Genomic DNA, 21,141 nt, shown 5'->3' with positions numbered 1-21,141 from the left:
GGAGAGATGGAGCGGGAGAGGAATCAGGGGTTATGCAAACGTGACTGCGTCAATTACGGGTTGTTAGCAAAAGTAGGCCCTCAACCGTGGGATTAATCAAGTATCGACGGATCTCCTGTAGTGTGACGATTGACCTGTATCAAACTACTGATGGAAAGTGTTTCCGAAAAGAAATTGGACGGCTGTGGGTGGGCCTACGAGCACGGGTGCAGCGTACTGATCAGATCAAACCTCGTCCGTACACGCCACACCCCTTCGCGCGGACAACGGAGAAGACAGCAACGCACAGCCGATGAGGCCTCTCGGCGCCGTCGCCCTGCTCCTCGTCGCGGCAGCGGCGGCGCCACGGGCGGTGAGCGGCCAGCACTACGGCTCGATCAGCAGAGACGACTTCCCCGTGGACTTCAGCTTCGGGGCCAGCACATCAGCTTATCAGGTGAGAACCATCACGCTTACGTTCATTCGCGGTGAAACGGCGAACACGATCGTTGACATGCTTCTGTGTGTGGTGGGCCGTCGGTATTCAGTGGGAAGGCGCGGCGGCGGAGGACGGCCGGACTCCCAGCGTGTGGGACACCTTCGCTCACGCCCACGCCGGTACGCAAGAACACATGGTTTCCCTTTTGCTGTGCCGTTAGCACACGTTCGTGCCACTGTTCTAGAGTAAATAAAGTCTATTTTGTTGCATCAGTAAAAAGGCAATCCCAACCAGGATCACTCGTTTCTATCACTGACAATGCGGGCCTATGTGTCATGCCCATCTTTACCCACTCCGTCCATACCAACAGCGTGCTTCTTGCGCTCAACGCCCCGCTTCCGTCTCCCGTTCCAGGTTGGCACTCAGCTGCGAGAGGCGAGGTGGAGGAGAAACACGGCAAGGATGAACTGCGCCGTGGAGGTCTGCAGGGACAGTTTATTTCTTTCATAACATGTGTATCACACGTAAACGCCCAAGTCTCAGCAGGTGTTTAGTCTTCCCAACTAGCGACATTCAGTGATCTATTAACTGATGCTTCAGTGATCATGGTTGTCGCGACGGTGCAATGGGTCTCCAAGATAAAGGGGTTCGACCTCAATTCAAGTGCGAGGGCCACACACTCCATGCATGCTGCTAGCTCGGCTTCAGCTGGAGCACCTCGATAGTGTTGAGTATATTGATTAGATTGGAAACATAGGATAGACTAGGAATTATTCTGACTTGCTTTATACTTTAAAATGACCATGTACTTCTATATATATATGCCCATAAGGCTCAAGCAATACATAGACAATTTCATCAAATCTCTCTCCTCCTTTTAACATGGTATCAGTTTTCGGGTTCTAAACCCTAAACCGCCCGTCGCTTCCGCTCCGCGCGCCGCCCTCGGGGCGGTCGGCTTTCATGACCGTCGTCGGGGGCCACGCCGCCCATACCTAGGGTTCGTTCAACATGCCCTTCATGTTGGAAATATAGAATATACTAGAAATTATTCTGGCTTGCCTTATACTTCAAGATGACCATATACTCCTATATATATGCCCATGAGGCTCAAGCAATACATAGACAATTCCACCAAATCTCTCTCTCCCTTCTAACAGATAGGAAGCGGCAGGATGCAAGAAATGAGTGGATTATCTACCAAAGATGAGTGGTCTGCCGTGTGTTTGAGCATATGGTCATAACTCAAAACCATCGTCCCTATCACCACGATCGTGTTCTGGTGTTGGCGGATACATAGGAGAGAATCAATATAGCTTGATAGAAAGTGTCGGGAGGCAGGCTTTTGTAAGAGGAGTTGCCTTCTGGTGTGTTAACTCATTGTGTACATGCCATATACGTCACATTGTCATGAGTACATGAAGGCAGAAGGCATTCATATTCGCTGTAGTGATCCAGCAAGTGTAGAAGCCAGTCTGGTCCCGTGTTAATGACGGTATCAATTTATCACCGAATCGTATGGACACATGCATATGATTGATGAGGATGTATGCACTCGGGACGCTGAAGATTCCTCGGGGATCTGGCACCCATGTTATGATATCCTCAAGTTGTCTCGCCCGCGTCGAGCACCGCCTCCACCCCTCTCTCAGATCACACTCAACCCCATCCCCCTCCTATCCGACGACTTTGCTCTCCAAGGTTAGTGCTTGGTTCCTCATCGCACGAACTCGTCGAATGTGGTTACGTGCCCGCGCCCCATGCTCCTCTCTTAGATTCACTCTTCACCGCCCCCCTTCTGCTTCGTCTGCTTTGAACGATTGAAGTTTCAGCATCATATACTTACTTTTGAAGATTAAATTAATATTCTGAACAATTATAGATCATTGCAATTTGCTCATTTCACATTTTGAATATTGGGTTTTTAGCACTTTTGCCATCTGTTGTGCCACGCTACTCAGTTATGCCACTATTTTTTTTCCTATGGCCCCAAATCATAGCTAATTGTAGTCGCACCATCTCGGTGCTGCCTTCTAACATGAAAGAAACACATTTAGATGTGTGTTCAAGAAAAAATAGTTGTTGTAGTCACTATAAATGACTCTCAGTCTCGTGGGGTTTTTTTTCAACCTGGGTCGGTTTAGTGTCTGGGTTCAGGTTCATGGTGGAAATCGAAAGAAATGGATTGTGCATATGGATTATGCCTCGATGCTTATAAGTTCTGCAATACAGGTGATGACTCTGTAAATGGTGACGTGGCAGCTGACGGCTACCATAAGTACAAGGTATGGTAATTTTTGTAACTCAAGTCTGCCACCCTTAATTGGCCTATGTATATCGTGTTATTGAGATGTTTGGTTGCGCTTATTTTTGGCTTTTGTACTTTGGCTTATAAGCCAAAAATACCTATTTATGAGCTTCTGGCTTATGACTAGTATTGTTACATGGTGGTACAAGCCAAAATCGAAAGTGAAACCTCATAAATAAATGTTTTGGGTTTATAAAAGTGCAAAAGCCAAGAATAAGCCCAACCAATCAACGCCTACAACACAAATGCTCATGTAGTTGCTAAGAAGAACTGTGCACAACATGCTATCAAAGAGAGGTTGGTTTGGTATGCTCCGGTTTTAGATGGAGTGGGTGGTTGAGGTATGAGGAGAGGTGAGAGGGTACTTTATAGGTAGTGACTCCAAAATATGTTAGTAAAATATTTGTTAAGATTTTTTTTCTTTCGAACCAACACTAGCTTGAGAAAAAATTAAATGATGTAAACATCATTGACTAACTATAGCTCCCCTAAACATGACAAAAAGTAGCCAATCCTGGTAAAATGTTGCATGCTAATAATGGTGAATTTGTGACGATCAACCTGATAAGATTTAAGTCTCTGTGTTTACCATGCTAGCCCTTGGATTGATTCGCTAGAATACACGGTACCGACATAATACCAAACACAAATGCACCACTCACTATTACATTGAAAGATCTGGAATAACATACTTTAGTACAAACCACTAGCCAGAGCTAGTCAAATAGTGTAGCATTACAACGGAAAGCAAATAAGCTTCATACAGTACCATCCATGCCATAGGCGAACCATGTCGAGTGGAGACTCACAACTCTACGTTATGTTCACTCCTCGTCAGTATCACTGCAACATAATACGTTGCGATCACAAGGGTCAATACATTGATCGTACTGGAAACTGTCATATGAAAATATATAACAGACATATCTCACCTACATTCATTTTTGGTTAAGTGGAGGTTTTGGTTTGTTTTGCAAGCAGCGCAATAGTTTTATCATAACTTTGTAATAGGTGGCCTACTCTATAATACTGGATATGATGCATCACGTAGCATAAGTCCTAGACCTGCTGGCTCAAACCCGACGGAGGTGCCTTAGCATTGGTTGTTTCCAACAAAGATCATATTCCCATGTTCAATCCATCAAATTTTAGTTAATAAAATTATGGTGATGAGATCTTACATATGGCTCTAAGCCAACTTGCTCAAAATTGTCCATAACCGTGGACACGACCAATCATAATTAGTTTTTACACTCTCGATTGATTTATGTACTTTATCCGCATGACCTAGTCAGTACCATTTGCTACTAAACACATATTCTAGAGTAATCAGAAAAATACCAAGGCGAAGCCTTTGGAAAGTAGTTCCCTAAGTCCACCTTGTATGACCATACACCTACCAAACACCTACATCTTCTGGTCATATAGGGTTAGGTCCCCAAAACTTAATTAATTATCTAAGTTGGAGCTTATATGACACACGGCTACACATGAAAGCTACTAAACTAGGAACATGTACAATCTCTTTGAACCTGATTGACATACCAAAAGTGAACATCCCAGTAGGTTATCGCCATAGAAATGGCCCTACGGGTGCCACTCAAGATAAACCAAGCAATGCCACTTTCACCACGTGATTCATTAACTGGAGTTGGTAGTACATAAGCTTAGACATACATTTCAAGTTTGGTAGTTTATGTGATCCCGCCCCGTATATAGCATAGCATGTCTAAGCATTGTAACTCCAAGCGTTGGCGACAAGGAACATGGTAAGTACATATCGCTATCCTACTACGTTTCATAGAATAGTGAAAGGACCTATACGTCTCCTAGAGGGGGTGAATAGGCGTTTTGAAACTTTTGCGGATTTGGCTTTATCCTAATGCGGATTAAAATGAAGGTGCTCTAATCCTAAATATGTTAGGCTCAACTAAGTTCACCAACAACCTATGCTAAACAAGATATGCACTTAAAGGAACCTTGCAAGCACAAACTATGTCACAATATTGGGATTGAAGGATGCAACTAAGCAATTCAAACTAACATAAGATATATCAATAAGAGCAAGTATGAATTCTGAAAAGTAAAGGATGCGGGAATGAGATAACCACAAGTTAGTCGGGAAGTAGATTTATCCTAAAGTTCACACTTGTGAGAGTGCTAATATCCATTGGAGCAGTGTCGAAGCCAAAACTCCGAAGCGCCAACAAGTGGCTCACCGTATTCTTCCCTTTTGACTCACCCTTAACGGATGAGCCTCAGTTACTTGGGGTTGGTCTTGAACACCACACCTTTACAAACCTTCTCGAAGCACACCGCAAGCAAGGAAGCTTCTGAGGAACCTCGACCACCTAGGCATCTTCACAAACTTTTCAAAGAGATCACCAAGTCAACACCACCAAACCATCTAGAAGGCGGCGGCCTCCAAGAGTAATAAACTCGCAGACTCTCACTCGAACAAATTGATGCGGGGAGCTCAAACCAATGCGACAAATGCAAAGTAAGGACAAGCAACAGATGCTCAACTCACTCTCTCAATCTCACAAGGTGCAACTCAAGAAAGTAGGAGATTGAAGAGAGGGGCATAATGGAAGGGATCAACAAATGGCTCCAAGATCCATACACAAATCCCCCTTCACATAGAGGGGAGATAGGGGTTTGCGGGAGGTGGATTGTGGCTCAAAAGAGTGGTATAAACATGTATGAACAACACCCATACCGGCGGGGAATTAGAGCACTTAAATAGCCAACCCCCCCCAAAACTAGTCGTTGGACTCAAACGGACCTTCTCTAGACACGTCGTGCCCATTGGGTCCCGTTGGCATGGTATAGTCCCATGGGCAAGGGAGGACTCGTGCCCACAGTCTACCCAGAGACAACCCACAGCAGAAAACTGAAACATGCATAACTTTTTCATACGAACTCAGATTTTGATGATCTTGGGCTCGTTTAAAGCTGTGGACAAGCCCAGGGTCCTCACATAGAGAACCACCCAACATCAAAAACAAATATTGATGGAAAACATGCAAATGTTTGAGCCCTCGGCATATGAAATGATCACGCTACTCGCCCGAAAGTCCCTCTTGATAGTACGATTATCAAACCTATAATCCGGCCTCCCACCAAGCACCATGAGACCGGTAAAACTAGGAAAATCTAGCTAATATTTTCCTTGCATATTCCACTTGAGATTGATGACAACGTTAATGCTTGCCTCAAGTTGGAATCCTTCTCTTGACCACAGTCACTTGGTGAAGATACTCGAATTGCTTACCCATATTGCAATGAGGGAAGCATTCACTTAAGCACATCTTCACATGTACATTATCACGATGTGGACCGCAAGCTTCAAAGTGTATAACCCCTAGATGGTCATCTTGCACTTGCACTTCTCGATGACCATCACCACTTGATGTGATCATCACATAGGCAACTTGAAATCTTTCTTTTGACGCAAGCCCATGAGAAACACCTAACCCACATAGACATAGCAAACACGTAGCATGGGTTAGTTCACAAAAAGCAATTCACAATTTAGTTATCATGCCACTAGATCACTAGAGCCCACGCAGTACATTGTTTGTGCTTGTGTGATGACCATCTAGTATACAATCTTCTAGCGTCATCTTGGTCAACCAACATCTTTACTTCACGCTCCATCTTGGTTTCTCGAAAGCCACAATTAACTCTTCATTTCACTTAATTGCTTCAAGAATGTATCACCAAAGACTCTTTCATGGCCCTATCAAGTTTCACCATGAACATCATATTGGTCATCACTTGCTCTTCTAAATGCTCCAGCACAATCTCTTGAGAGGCATAATGAATTCTTCACTCACCATTTTCTTGTCTTAAAACCATAACTTGAATTTTTCCCATAAATAGTTCTCTCAAGTCCTTGATCCTTATAAGCCCAAATATGCCAACCTTTGGTATCATCTAATGAACTCCACCTTGAACATAATTGGTTAGACACTAAAATCAATCTTGATGGCTTCAATAGATATATCCAAAGACCAACTAGTAACCTCACTAGTAGGCACGGGGTCAGAGACCCTGTGCGCACGAGGTATCCAGAGAGTTTAACACTCGACCCAGTGTGCGCGGGGGTCAGGAGGCCAGTGCGCACGAAATGTCCAACAAGATTTCCCTTGACCTGGTGGGCACGGGCCCTGGATCCCGTGGCCACGGGGTAACTAGAGAGGGATACTATGAGGACTTCTTCATGAGGGTTTTGGTGGAACTCTTCCCAAATCAATCCATATGCTTCATGCATCACTATGGAGCATTTCTTCATATAAGATACAATGCACTTGATGCTCCACAGGAATTGTCATTCAATACCAAAGCACAGAGTATATCTTTGTGTTTACGACATTCATCCTTGAATCCATCCAATATCCTTAAGGCACCACCTATGGAATATTCCTCAAATATATATTAATGAAAACATTAGTCCATAGAGATTGTAATTAGTTACCAAAACACACTTAGGGGTTACATGCACTTTCACATAGCATATTAGTAGCATAGTTCTTCCAGCTCAAAAAAAGGCATAGTTCCATACTCACACCCTATCATGGCATACTACATGCATAATGAAAATAGAGGTGACATGATCAGATGTTCCACCTGCCTTGGAAGTTGTTGCTGACGTGACACTCCCCACAAGTGCAGACATTACACTCCTCGCCATCTATACATTAAAAGGGCATAACGATGAATAACAACTTAAGAACCAAATAATTCATACAAAAAGAAAACTTGAATGAACGGCAACAAGAACCAAATAAGAACTTATGGCAGTATTATATTGGCTAAGGCTCAATGTAGGATTCAGTGTGCACAAAGAATCATTGCATTTGGGTATGTGGTCTATCAGTTGTGGTCAAATGAGGTTCACCTTAAATTTAAATTAGATTTAAATTTTGCAACACTAATTCAATTCAAAAGGTTTGAAAGGATAGGGTTCAACATGTGAATTGGTGTGTAAAAGATTCATGTTTGAATTTAAATGGGTTTGGAAGTTGTGTTTCAAACAAGGTTTGAACTAAAATTAAAAATAATTCAAACTTTTTGGGTTGGGTCGGTCTCAAAATGATTCAAATGGTTTGTGGTCATCATATGAATCAATTTGCAAAAACATTCATTTGATTTGGATAAATGGTTTGTAAACTAGGTTCAAGCAAAGTTTGAATTCAAATTCAAATGATTTGAAAATTTCAATCTTGGAAAATATGGTTCTACTAGACATGTTCCTTTGGAATACAAACCAAAAAGAATTTCTGGATTTGGAACCATAGATCAAAAAGTATGATCAATTCAAGTTTCCAAAACCTCTGCCATGGCATCATTTTTGAAATGTATCTGCAATTTCAAAAATTAAAAGAATAATTTGGTGGAAATTCAACATAATGTTCTATGTGAAACTAGGGTACATAAGGATCATTTTGCAAAAATAATCACTCCATTTGGGTTCATGGTTTGCAAATTAGGGCCTAAATAAGATTCAAATTTAAACCAAATTCAAATTTAAATTTCAAAAAAAGAATTGTACTGTTGGAGGAAGCACTCCACGAGGATCAATATGCAAAAAGAATCACCTCATCTGGAGTTACAGATAAAAGGTTATAAAGGTTCTAAGGTTCATGGGCTTTTCTGCAAAAGTGCCTAATTAACAGAGTTTATTTTAGTTAACAAAAAATGATGGTGATCATATCAACGGGTGCATCTGCGAATGGCGGTGACGATGGTAGTCGTGGGGGTGCCACGGCTCGTCAGAATTGCCAGGAATCTCTTGTCAGGGTTGCAGGTGGCAACTGCGAGCTTTGGGTTTCGCCGGCGATTCTGCTGCAGTAGTCTTGTGGTCATGGCGATGGGTCAGCGCAACGTGCTTGAGTGTGGCGAAGTGAATAGACAACCCGGCATGGTCAAGTGGTAGCTCACCTCGCTAGAAACATGGTCGCGGCAGCGGTTATTGCACCGGTGTGCTCGTGATCATGTCCTGGGGTTGACCTGGACACTCGGCGCATTCAAAAGCATGCGATGAAGTGCGTAGAGCCAGTAGGGGAAAAGAGGGGCCCGCCCTTCACTTGTGTGTGTCGGAATCGGCCAACAACGGCAACCGCAATCGCAGCGATGAAAAATTTTGGCGGCCTGGTAGCAGAGAGGATGAGCTGGGTGGGGGCTTTTGACGAGGGCAGCAAGGGGGGTTTAAAGGGGTGGTGGCGTGGCCATTCGGTCTCGAGAAGGTGGAGAAAGTGGGGGAATGCTGCGTCGTTCTTGAGGGCGTGCCCGGGGATCTCGGACGGAAGATGACAACGAACTGACAGGTGGGTCCTACCTATCAGGGAGTCAATCACTCGGGCACAGCGTGAGCTGTTGGATCTTCATTAGATCGGACGGCCGGGACTTGTCCCTCGCCTACGTACCGGTTCGGGTGCAGGGTTGGGTCGTGGGCCCTAAGTGGCTACGCGGCCGGTTGGGCTGCGCTGCTGCTGGCCTGAGGCCCAAGTACATAGTGTGTGGTTTTTCTCATATTTGAACTAGGATTTGAATCTAGCTTAAATATTGCCATTTCATACCCAAAAATTTCAAAACTTGCACAAAAGTAGAAGGGATAATATAGATCATAGGAAAAGTAGTTCCAACCCTGATGCAACCTTGAAAAACATTAATGCAACAGGGCTTTGATATGGAGTATTTAATAAAACCCGAATTCAATTAGGGTTTATAAATTTCCAAACTGAATCCCAAAAATCCAAAATGCATTGGAATCATGGTATGCATATGAATTATATGTTTACATCCAAATTTGAAAATTTTAGGATGAGACAGTATCTTTTCTTGTGTTTGTCACAGGAGGATATCAAATTAATGAAGGAGACGGGGCTGGATGCTTATAGATTCTCTATCTCTTGGTCAAGGCTTATTCCTAGTATGTCCTCGAAAAACTTGTAGCAAAGTTTTCTCGTTAAGTTGGTTTTTTACAAACAATAGTTCTGTTTACCTTCACATTTCCACAGATGGAAGAGGAGAAATCAATCCAAAAGGAGTAGAATACTACAACAATCTCATCAATGAACTTCTTGATCATGGTAAATCTTACATGCAAGATATTTATCTACCTATTAAATCTAATCGTCACGGAGACTACATACTATTCACTCTCTTCACAAATCAATGAATTCAATTTTGTACACATGCTGCATGCAGTAAAAGAAGTTGAACTCTGACAGTTAGTAAATATAAATGAAAATGATACCAGTAGGTTTTAGCCGGGCCCTACACCCCTGAATTTATAGTGGACTGAAATTATAGGCCAGAGGTTGGACTAGGGAGTAAGTCCATGAAGAGTTGGACTGAACTGCCCATAACATGTCCAGTTTAACTTACTCATCCTGTTTTTTTATTCTATAACTGTATTTATCTTCTTTTTAATGGCAAAAGTAGACGTATAAACGGAACTGGAGGGGTATATTTTTTTTGAACTGGAGGGGTATTATGTACCTCTAATATTTAGTTTGATAAATAATAAGTGGCATTAATGAAGAATGCCATTAAAGAATTGAGCACTTACTCAAATCCTTACTATGTTATCTTGCAGGAATTCAACCACATGCAACGATTTTCCAGTACGATCTTCCTCAGATCCTTGAAGATGAATATGGTGGATGGTTGAGTCCCCAAATAATGTATGTATTCTGTTTTCATGCATTTAATTTTTTGTCTTCATTTTTGAAAAATATGATGTGTAAGTATGGTATTATTCATTACTGTTAGTGTATGTTATGGATAATGGTGCAGAATAATAATGTAGGCACAAAAACACGTATTATGTATGCATTGTACAAAACCAGATTGCTTTTTGCCATGCCTGTAGATTTATCGGATGTAAATGCGTAGAATATAAGGCACTTTTTAACTCCATTGTCTGTTTCCAGTGATGATTTCACAGCATATGCAGATGTGTGCTTTAGGGAATTTGGGGATAGGGTTACCAATTGGACTACTCTAAATGAACCTAACGCTTTAGTTTCGCTTGGATATGATGCTGGTATCGGGCCACCAGGGAGATGTTCTAAACCATTTGGATTTGCTAACTGTTCCTCTGGGGACTCTGTAAATGAGCCATACATTGTAGCTCATAATTGCTTATTGGCTCATAGCTCAGCTGTGTCACTATACAGAAGAAAGTATCAGGTAATATCTTTTCGCTAGCAAATTAGTACTAAGGTACTTATAAAGTTCTTTCTTAATAGTTAGATCAACATTGTTATTCTGAACCATCAATGCAGTAGTCTATGTGATATTTGTCAAGTTATTTGAGATTAGAATAAATTGTTGTCTTGAATAATTGGTCTGCTCCAAAAAGAAAAACCTTAATGCTATCTTTGTTGCCGATATTCTGTGCTAATTATTAGAAGTATGTTATATACGCAAAATTAGTGCTGTAACATTCATATGTCCCTTGGACTTCAGATATAGCTTAACTGTCTTCTAGTTTTCCTAAGGACGTTGAAAGCACCATGTTTCATATGAAATCGGTTATATCCATGGACAAAAAAATATACTTTGTGTTGCAGGCAAAGCAACACGGACTTATTGGCATGAATATGTTTATAAATAACATATTACCTTATACAAATTCAACAGAAGATATAGCTGCAGCGAAAAGAGCACAAGCCTTCTACACAGGCTGGTAGGTTGATCATTTTGTTGTTGTTTTTTTACCTTTACAGTACCAGCATCGATTTCATACTAGTTGGATTTACTTGGCGTTGACGAATGAGAAGCTTTTTAGGGGTCCGGCTTATTTAATACTAGTTGGATGTCTCCATTATCTCTTGAATTTGTGCCAAACTGCCAATGAAACTTGCTTTTGAACTCGTTTAAATTTTACTATTTAAACTTGTCCTAGGACAGATAACGTGTCTGAGAGAACATTATGTTATTTAGCAGAGTGCCAGAGTCCATGGAATTTTAGGGCCTGAATAATCTTACAAATAGTGAATTTAGATTACACGTACTTTAATACCATACAGATGTTCTACGGTACTGAAACCCAATCCAGTAAGCTCCTTATTAGTGGAGTTCTTCTGTATATGTCAATACATTATTCTTTAAATTGATATGGTTTAAAGTATGTATTTGACTATCTGGTATGTAATTGTTCATTTTGAAATTTTCAACAAGTACTATTGGATTCGTGGTTTGCCGATTTCTGTACAAAAAACTGAATAATTTTCTAACCACACAATGGTGGGACACTTTTCATATTTAAAGTATGTGTAAACTTATGAAACTAGAAAGTTGGACTTTGTAAATGTAAATGCTGCCATGCGTTGCACTAAAATGGTGAGAAAACTTTGGCCCTTCTGTAAATTTGGTTGTTTCTCTGTATTAGGTTCTTGGATCCTCTCTATTTTGGAGATTACCCACTTGTGATGAAGGAAAATACTGGCTCCAAGTTGCCAAAATTTTCTCGAAGCCAGTCTAAACAACTAACCAGCTCTATGGACTTTCTTGGTATCAATTACTACACATTTTTGTACGTGAAGGATGACCCGCATCATGCTCCCAGCAACAGAAGGGATTTCAGGGCTGATATGGCTGCTAAATCAATATGTGAGTGAGTTTCATATGTGTTGTATTTTGGGGACTCAATCATTGTCGTTTTTCTAGAGTTTATTCATGTCAGGAAAAAATCTAGGAAAATGTCAGCACTAATATACTAGATTTTGTTTTACTAACTTTAATATGCTTTACGCCATGTCGGTAAAGGGTTATTATTGATCCTAGTTGGTAATCTATGTCTGTTTATTATTGTGGTCCGGTGGATAATTGGTCTAGAAAGATAAGCAAAACATAGCTTAATACCAGCACAGAGATCACAAAGTAGCCACCGAGATGATCATCCCGTGTCGTGTCAAGATGAGGTGAATGGAGGCCTTGATGTCCAATTTGGCATAGGTTGAAGCCTCATTGGCACTTGAGAATTGAGATTGATCCAACAAGGACCAGGGGTTCTCATACTCTGTCGAGATCTCCTAGCATTCCTTCACTGCACAGACATAGCATCGTAAAGGGGATAGGTGGATATGAGAAATAGAGAAAAGGAGGTATTAATGGAGGCGGTGCCGGCGAATGAAGGGTGCCAGGAGCATCGGTGCCCGGCTGAAGAACGGCGAACATCGCACTTGTTGTTATGGAGCATGGTGGCACACTCCGATGAGGGGCCTGTGCAAAGTTGAGTTGAGAGAGGGGGGAGCAAGAGGGTGGTGACTGATGAGATAGAGAAAGGTGAAAGCCAAATCTGCAGACGAGTCATTGCCACATCATCTCCATTTATTTTTTCTTTTCTTTTTTGCGAAAACAACGTTGGGACCATTTTATGGACAATACAATTTAAAGGAAACGAGTTTAGGGTGCCGAGAAAGTTATTTGCATGTCAAAGGGCGTGCTGCCGAGGTGTTTAGGTTTGGCTGTGACGCAGCCTTGGTGCTCTGTGTTCTGCCTCTTCGCCACTTGTGGTGGAGGCCGAGCAAGGCATGTAGTGTGTCGTTGTAGTCGTGATGTGGTTGTTTCCATGCATTGTTTGCCGCTCGGCATTGTATCAGCCTTCTTGGCTCTTCTTCTATGAATCTGATACACCTTTCCATGGTGTATCCTCGAGAAAAAAAAAAGACAAACACACAAGTTTATGGACAATGCGATTTATTCTATAGATCAATAGTTACTACCAGAAGCAATTTCTGCTCATTGAGTAATCTTCCATTATCTAGCTAGCTGTGTACTTTGGATTCATGTTGATTATTTTAATCATATTGGAATTCTTTATTTTAGTGTGATAATTTAATCCATGATTTACCTCTTGCAGTTGCAAGCAATTCTACCACTGGGGTAAGAGAAACTTGCAGTAAATCTGTTTTTAGATATTAAATGTATAATAACAGAGGGCTGACATATAGTGCTTCTCAGTTCTCTGTGCCAGGTTATGGTCTACGGCAAGTGCTTGAACATTTGAAGCAATCTTATGGTAATCCTCCAATCTATATCCATGAGAATGGTAAGTATTTTGCAACTATCCTTGTTGATAAAATAAGCCGGCTGATCTGGCGATTTTGTGTATCTTGTTTAGCATCCTACTTATATGATGTCCAAAAAATTAGAATCATGCAGTGCTGCCCAATATTATGAAACTATTTTTCACTTCCCTAAAATGGTCTTCAGTGCTACAGAAGACATGTGCTTATTCTTGTCTAAATATTCAGTCCAGCCTAGTGCCTATATATTCTTTTAATAAACACCATTAACACGACTTGCAAAAACTTTCAACTGTAGGGTATCCAATGCATCAAGATGTGGTATTTGATGATGGCCCTAGGGTGGAATTCTTGAGTGAACATCTTAAAAACCTGCTTATTGCTCTCAGGTATTACAAGCAAAATCCTCATCCTGCCAGTCTTCAACAAAATGGCAAAATGATGCGAGTGCACCAAAGGACCTTTTAGTTTGCATTATAGAATCGTTCACGTGATAGTAACATGAGCATTTTTATTTGCTGTCAAAAGAAAAAACATGAACATTTCTTTTTTTGGTGATGACAGGAATGGTTCGAATACTAGGGGCTACTTTGCCTGGTCGCTGATGGATTTATATGAACTACTTAGTGTCGGGGACACGTATGGGCTGTATTACGTGGATTTTGCCGATGAGGATCTCAAGAGGTATCCAAGGAGGTCTGCGATTTGGTACAAGGATTTTCTCAAGGGGAGGCGCATGGAGACAGAGAGATTCTCCGATCACTAGCTCTTGACCTCTGGCGTAGACTGCGATAGCTGTTTTCTGTAACATGTAAGGTTAAACTGCTCCATCCCCCCACCGTCGTTATTCCAAACACACCAGAGCGGCCCAAGTGGAGTGAGATGGAAGAATAAGGCGCGCGCTTTTGCCAATTTTCAACTTTTGACCATAAATTAGACCAATACTGGAGTAATATATTATCTCCATCCCAAATTACCTGTGTTAGACTTGTCTATATACAGATATATCTAACATTAATTCGGGACTGAGGAAGTATATAATTATGACTCAAAAATTATGGGAGAGGGAGTACTTTTTAGTATGAATTCAATGGTACAATTTTCATCATGTTCAGTTGGTCTAATTTATTATCAAATCAAAGTTAAATTTTGTGATGCATGCAGTAGCAGGTTACTAGATGTTTTCCATCTGCAGTATCCCGTTTTAATATTACACGCGTCGAATCAGTCTCTCCGAAAGAAAGAAAATTAAGTTCCAGATGGAAACCATCTGCTGCATCGACAGGCATCTTTTAACGCACAAACAGCGTAGGCAGCAGGCTACTGACCGTCATTGATAAAAACTGCACTTTGACATCACAGAACGATATCTCAACAACCAACAAATAGGTAAAATCTGGGCTGGAACTTTGCAAATACATGTTGACTAGTACGCATAATGCCCATACCCAAAATATTAGGACATCCAACTCGGTAACTTCATACCACACAAACCGTCTGCCATACCATACCGCAAAACCCAGCAATTCCAGCTCCAAAGTTTTTCATGTCCTAAGCAATCTATGCAACACCACAACTACAGGCCTTAAAAAGCGGCATTCTCGCATCTCAAGATCCGTCTTACCCACGACCACGTCCTGCCATCAAGTACAACAACAGGTCAGTATGTTGTTATCTAGAAAACCAAGAGCACATGGCAGCGGAATCTAAGCAGAAGTAGCGAACATACCGCCTTTGTTGCCACCTTTACTTCCAATTCCGCCCCTTCCACGGCCACCGCCTTTGCCATCATCTTGGCCACGACCGATGCCTCTGCCTCCAGGTTTAGTGCCTATATCTCCTCTTCCTCTTCCACGACCAACACCTGGTGGCTTCCTATCTGCATATACAGTAGCATGAAATAATTCAGAACAGCACTGAATCAATAGCTCTATCAAAGAACAGGGTAAGTTCTACAGGTTATAACAGTAGTAATGAATAAATTACTGTACGTGCACGTTGGCGCTCCTAACAACACAGAGTCCACTGTAATGTACTACCGGTGTGTATTTACATACAGATAATAAAGCCTAATAGTGTTGAAGTTAGTGCCAGCAGATCTGAGATCAAGTTTATCACGGTATTGTTACTGCAAATATATGCATTATTCATTCATCATGCTTAGTTCTGATCATGCTATCAACATTGTACTTCTAAGATCAATGGCCTATGAAGAAAAAGGAGCAACAGAACAAATAGCTGCCTCTCTTTAAGAATACAAGTCAGACACTGTGTTTGTGCTTAGTGCAGCCGAACTTAAGAAAAACAAAAACTCTTGACCGTTTACAATGTTTAGCCACATGAAAAATGACATTATTAGACTAGAATACTTTCGCACTATTATACTTCTAACCTAATGAGTATGAGAGAGTCAAGTTGCCCCTCAGAGACCACACAATGTCAATTTGCCCAATAGTATGAAGTGATGAGCAGTTCATAAATAACACACAACCAATAAAATGTAGCTATAATTATATATACTTGCCAGTTTATTAGAACATAAATGTGTAAACATATAAATATGTGTTCCAATGAACAACCCACTGCTGATTCAATAAGCTTTAGTCTTTGGATGCATACCTGATCTACTCTTAGAAGTTTCCTCTTGAACCTTGTCAATCACCTGTGAGTGAAACATAAAGCTCATGCAGTCAGGATAGAAACAGCTGGTTAACTTCACTACTGATACTGATAGCTTCAGTCCTCTTAACTGTAAAGATAATATGTACAAGTTTGAAAAAAAAATAAGGGCCATAGTAAATGGAGATTTAGTTGGCGCGGTATTTTAGTGATTTAAAGCCAAAGCAATCCTCATAGCCAGCTAGCCAACTATGTTGAAGTTTAGACCCTTGTACAGCTAGCTGATTAGACTATTTCTCTAGAAAATATATCAGGTCTGAACACACTAAATGCACCGGCCAGAGCTCAATGCGCATATTACAGTGCACAAAATAGAGCTAGTCGTGCTATTGCGCAAATAAATACTCTAGCTGATTAGACTACTTCTCTAGAAAATATCAAGTCTGAACACACTACACTGCACCGGCTAGAGCTCAATGCGCATATTACAGTGCACAAACTAGAGCTGGTCGTGCTATTGCACAAATAAATACTCTTCTATTCAGCTAAAATTTCATCCCTGTGGGTTTTCATTGACCACAGGATGCTAGTTTGACCCCTAATTTCTAACATAACAGGGTAGAGGGAAACGTTGTATCTATCATATCATATGTCCATACACAAAAGTATTCTCATGCGTTGAAGTTAGACTACGGTTATTTTAGCTATTGTAGGTCACTGAATTTCAATTGCATAACCTAAATGAACCAATATTATGAAGTGCACTTATTAAGATTGCAGGGTCTTGCATATGCTGAATACAATATCCACTTGGTCCAATGTCTGACCAAAGCTGATAAGTAATCATTCAAACAATACCAAAACGTAAATTTTACTTGGGAATTCAAGCAATATACATCATTGTCTTATTTTTGTAGGAGCAGCTAACAATAGACAAACAAGGCATATTGTGCAATTACATAATGTACCAAGTCTAATGACTTGCACACCAACCATAAATATCAATGTGCTGCTTATGCAACTGATATTGGATATCATACACATATATGCCAACATAGAACCTTATGATAGATGATAAAGATGCACAGCCCTATGGTGCATCAGGGGATACATAACACAGATGTAAATCACCACACGAGCAAACTACATCCATACACAAAACAAAGACACATTGTATCTGAAAGCCATACCTCATCAGGAACCCGAAGATACTTGATCGTGTTACCACGAATATAGCACTCCGGCATCCTCCAAAACTTGTCACCATCCTGCAAACCCAACCATAAAACGTAAGAGAAGACATCTCAGTCTAATCTAGTAAGACAAAAATATTAAAGAGTCCAAGAGAACACCCAGCAATCTCCACATCAAGTGTGTTGTTCTGTGCATAATTTCATTCAGAAATAAAGAGCTGCCTCCCCTGTTCGTTTAGCCAAGTAATGTCCTTAACTAATCTCAAGTTGATCGGCACTCCAGCACGACTCAATGTAGCAAGCCATGCAAAAACTTTGATATTAAGGGGAGCTCACCGATCCCAGATTGCACAGGAAGTGGTGGTTTTGACCGTGCCAGCAAGTAAATCGTTGTACGCCAAGCACGCTAAGTACTGTCCACAGGACAGGTTCCAAATGAACTGATCCTCGACGTCCATAGCTAGTCATCGAGGATCAATTGGCGTGCAAACTGGGATGGATGAGTGCCCGTCAATTGCAAAGTTTTTGCACGGCTTGCTACACTGAATAGGTGATGAACTGCCAGTCAACTCCAGTGTTGAGGTCTGCCACACCCACCGGCGTGCCCCCTCTGTGATCAGTCCGCGGAATCAATGTACCATATCCTCATGGATCATGTCAGGCAGGTATGGCACCAGGTGCTTAACCAGACCTCGCCGCAGTCCTCTATGTCCCGAGCCCGAAAGAAAATTTTGACGGCTGGTTCGAGTCGGCTGCGGAATATGATGGTTAAGGGCGGCATTCTCTCATCATCTTGATGATGTCGCACATTTGGCGGCTAAGGAACAACTGCGTGTTCGACAGCGCCACCACCGAAGTATTGGCACTGGTTGATTCAATTCTCATGGAGGCCAACTACGGATGCATGAAGGCTCTCAGGAGACCACCACAGGCGTCCTCCTGACATACTACCTTCGCTAGCAGAGTAAGGCCTTGTACAATGGGAGATGCTTAGGGAAGGTGCTTAGAGAAATAAACCGGGTATTTCTTAAGCACCGGTGCTTATTTGTACAGGAGAGACGCTTAGAAATAGGCACCGGTGCTTCAGAAAAACCCGGTTTATTTTTCTAAGCATCTCTCTAAGCACCTGTTAAGCGTCTCTCCTGTAGAAATAGGCACCGGTGCTTCAGAAAAACCCGGTTTATTTTTCTAAGCATCTCTCTAAGCACCTCCCATTATACAAGGTCTAAGGGAGCTGTACAGTTATTTTGCCTCTCGTAGCTTATTCTTAGTTGTCTCTGCTCTTGGCTTTTTTTTTGTTTTTTCTCGTTTTTGGCTTAACGCAGTTTCTCTTCTAATGCGTCAATATAAAAAAAAATCGTGTGCAAATAAACTCAACCACAGGAGGGAGATGGGGAGCACAAGAATTCACCTTAGAGGTGCAAATAACCTCCCGGAGGTGGATGTTCATCCACGTGTCGCAGTTCACCAAGTGCCCATTGTAGGTCTCGCCGTTCTTGAGCTCCACGAGCTGAAACCACGCAAAACAAATCAAGAAAACCCTAACACGATTGGAACAGGGAGAGCTAGAGCGGTCTTACCATGGGATGCCCCTGGGCGGTCTTGAGGAGCGAGAGGGGAAGCTGCGGAAGAACGAAAACACTAAGTTAGACACGACCGCATCTCCAGCTTTGGGGATCGAGAGGGGAGGGGAGGGAGGTAACGCACCATCTTGAGCGAGATCCGGAGATTGAAAAAAAGTCCGGATCGGCGGATGGAGACGCCGAGCTGGATCGCCGCCGGGGCGGGAAGGAGGCGGCGGCTCCGGGGGAAGATTGCGGGAGCAAAACCCTAAATTTGGCCGCCGGGTCGTGTCGGTAAAGAGGGGGAGATGAGACGAGGCGGAGAACTCGCGAGCCCTATAGTAGGCACGGCAAACCTCGCTCAGTACCGAACGGGCTCGTTTACCTTCTGGAGAAGGTTTTTTTTAGCGGGTCTGGAGAAGAGCTGATTTATATCTATATAATTCAAAAAAGGGTTTACTTTTAGCATAAAGTTTCTTCTTGTTGCTTAAAAAGGATAAATGTAATTTTATTTTATTTTATTTTTGAAAAAAGTTTTCATTTAAACACTGGACCCAGCAATATCACTGGCTACCAGATCAGAAACAAACTCCGGCACAAACTCACCCCAGACAACAGGGGCCCCGGCCAAACCATAACCATACCTCGCAAGAACATGCGCTACACTATTACACATACAATGACAATGCTGAAAATGAAAGCACTCAAAAGACATAAAACAACGACTCCTTGCTTCTCTAATCAGGACCCTAATCTCTGATAAATCTGAATCTCCACTCTTCAACGCTTTAATAAGACTCAGGGAGTCTGATTCCACCAAGACTCGATGAACACCAATCCCATATGATCCCTCTAGAGCAGCTAAACAAGCAAGCGTTTCCGCACGAAATGCGTTCTTAACATTATTCAATTTCCTTGCTCCAGCCGCTATAACATCTCCTAATTCAGATCACACCAGATATCCATATGCACCATCTCCCTTCTCCTCATGGAAAGCTGCATCAAAATTGATCTTTACGAAATCAGAACACGGCTGCTCCCATCTCTGAACGCCAGTACTCGAACCTCGATTAATCTTTGGTTCCTTTATAAAATCCTGCAAATGTCGCCGAGTAATGAAACATACTTCCTATGTCGATTTCCCCTTCTCACCAGCATTTACTTTATTACGCATGTCCACCATTCCTATTGTTGGGGAACACAGTAATTTTAAAATTCTCCTACGATCACGCAAGATCTATCTAGGTGATGCATAGCAACGAGCGGGAGAGTGTGTCCACGTACCCTCGTAGACCGAAAACGGAAGCGTTATATCAACGCGGTTGATGTAGTCGTACGTCTTCATGATCCGATCGATCCTAGCACCGAACGTATGGCACCTCCGTGTTCAGCACACGTTCAGCTCGATGACGTCCCTCGTACTATTGATTCAATTGAGGCCGAGGGAGAGTTTCGTCAGCATGATGGCATGGCGACGGTGATGATGAAGTTACCGATGCAGGGCTTCGCCTAAGCACTACGACGATATGACCAAGGTGTGTAACTGTGGAGGGGGCACCGCACACGGCTAAGACAAATCTTGAGTGCCTTTGGGGTGCCCCCTGGCCACGTATATAAATGAGGATAGGGAAGAGGTGGCCGGCCCAAGTGGGGCGCGCCAGGTGTGGGGAATCCTACTAGGACTCCCCAGTCCAAGTAGGATCCCCCTCCTCTTTCCTATTCGGAGTAGGAGAGAAGGAAAGAGAGGGAGAGGGACAAGGAAAGGGGGGCCTCACCCCCACCCCTTGTCCAATTCGGTTTGGGCAGGGGGAGGCGCGCGCCACCTTTTGGCCCTTCTCCCCCTCTCCACTAAAGCCCAATAAGGCCCATCACTTCTCCCCGCTAATTCCCGTAACTCTCCGGTACTCTGAAAAATACCCGAATCACTCGAAACCTTTCCGATATCCGAATATAGCCTTCCAATATATCGATATTTACGTCTCAACCATTTCGGGAC

At 42.3% G+C, this 21,141-nt stretch overlaps 2 protein-coding genes across 3 annotated transcripts; one reads left to right on the top strand and one right to left on the bottom strand.

The window, feature by feature from the left end:
* Positions 1-219: 219 nt before the first annotated feature.
* LOC125543536 (beta-glucosidase 10-like) lies at positions 220-14,879 on the top strand. Of its 2 annotated transcripts, XM_048706910.1 has the most exons (14): positions 220-436; positions 528-597; positions 833-898; positions 2,651-2,703; positions 9,588-9,663; positions 9,752-9,823; positions 10,333-10,420; positions 10,670-10,928; positions 11,312-11,427; positions 12,133-12,353; positions 13,606-13,628; positions 13,707-13,794; positions 14,070-14,160; positions 14,336-14,879. In XM_048706910.1, the coding sequence occupies exons 1-14, from the start codon at positions 293-295 to the stop codon at positions 14,535-14,537; spliced, it is 1,569 nt and encodes a 522-aa protein (XP_048562867.1). In that variant the 5' UTR covers positions 220-292; the 3' UTR covers positions 14,538-14,879. The 2 variants fall into 2 exon arrangements, with proteins under 2 accessions (XP_048562867.1, XP_048562868.1); XM_048706911.1 differs by lacking the exon at positions 833-898.
* A 225-nt stretch (positions 14,880-15,104) lies between these two features.
* LOC125543537 (probable U6 snRNA-associated Sm-like protein LSm4) lies at positions 15,105-19,545 on the bottom strand. The gene is made up of 7 exons (XM_048706912.1): positions 19,291-19,545; positions 19,164-19,205; positions 18,995-19,093; positions 17,581-17,658; positions 16,391-16,433; positions 15,501-15,650; positions 15,105-15,408 (listed from the first exon to the last, which is right to left on the bottom strand). Exons 1-7 carry the CDS (start codon positions 19,291-19,293, stop codon positions 15,392-15,394), a joined length of 432 nt encoding a protein of 143 aa, XP_048562869.1. The 5' UTR covers positions 19,294-19,545; the 3' UTR covers positions 15,105-15,391.
* Positions 19,546-21,141: the final 1,596 nt, after the last annotated feature.

Source organism: Triticum urartu, chromosome 3 (genome assembly GCF_003073215.2).
Source record: "Triticum urartu cultivar G1812 chromosome 3, Tu2.1, whole genome shotgun sequence".
Lineage (NCBI taxonomy): Eukaryota > Viridiplantae > Streptophyta > Magnoliopsida > Poales > Poaceae > Triticum > Triticum urartu.
Note: the sequence above shows the minus strand (reverse complement) of the source record. Positions and strands in the feature narration are given on the sequence as shown.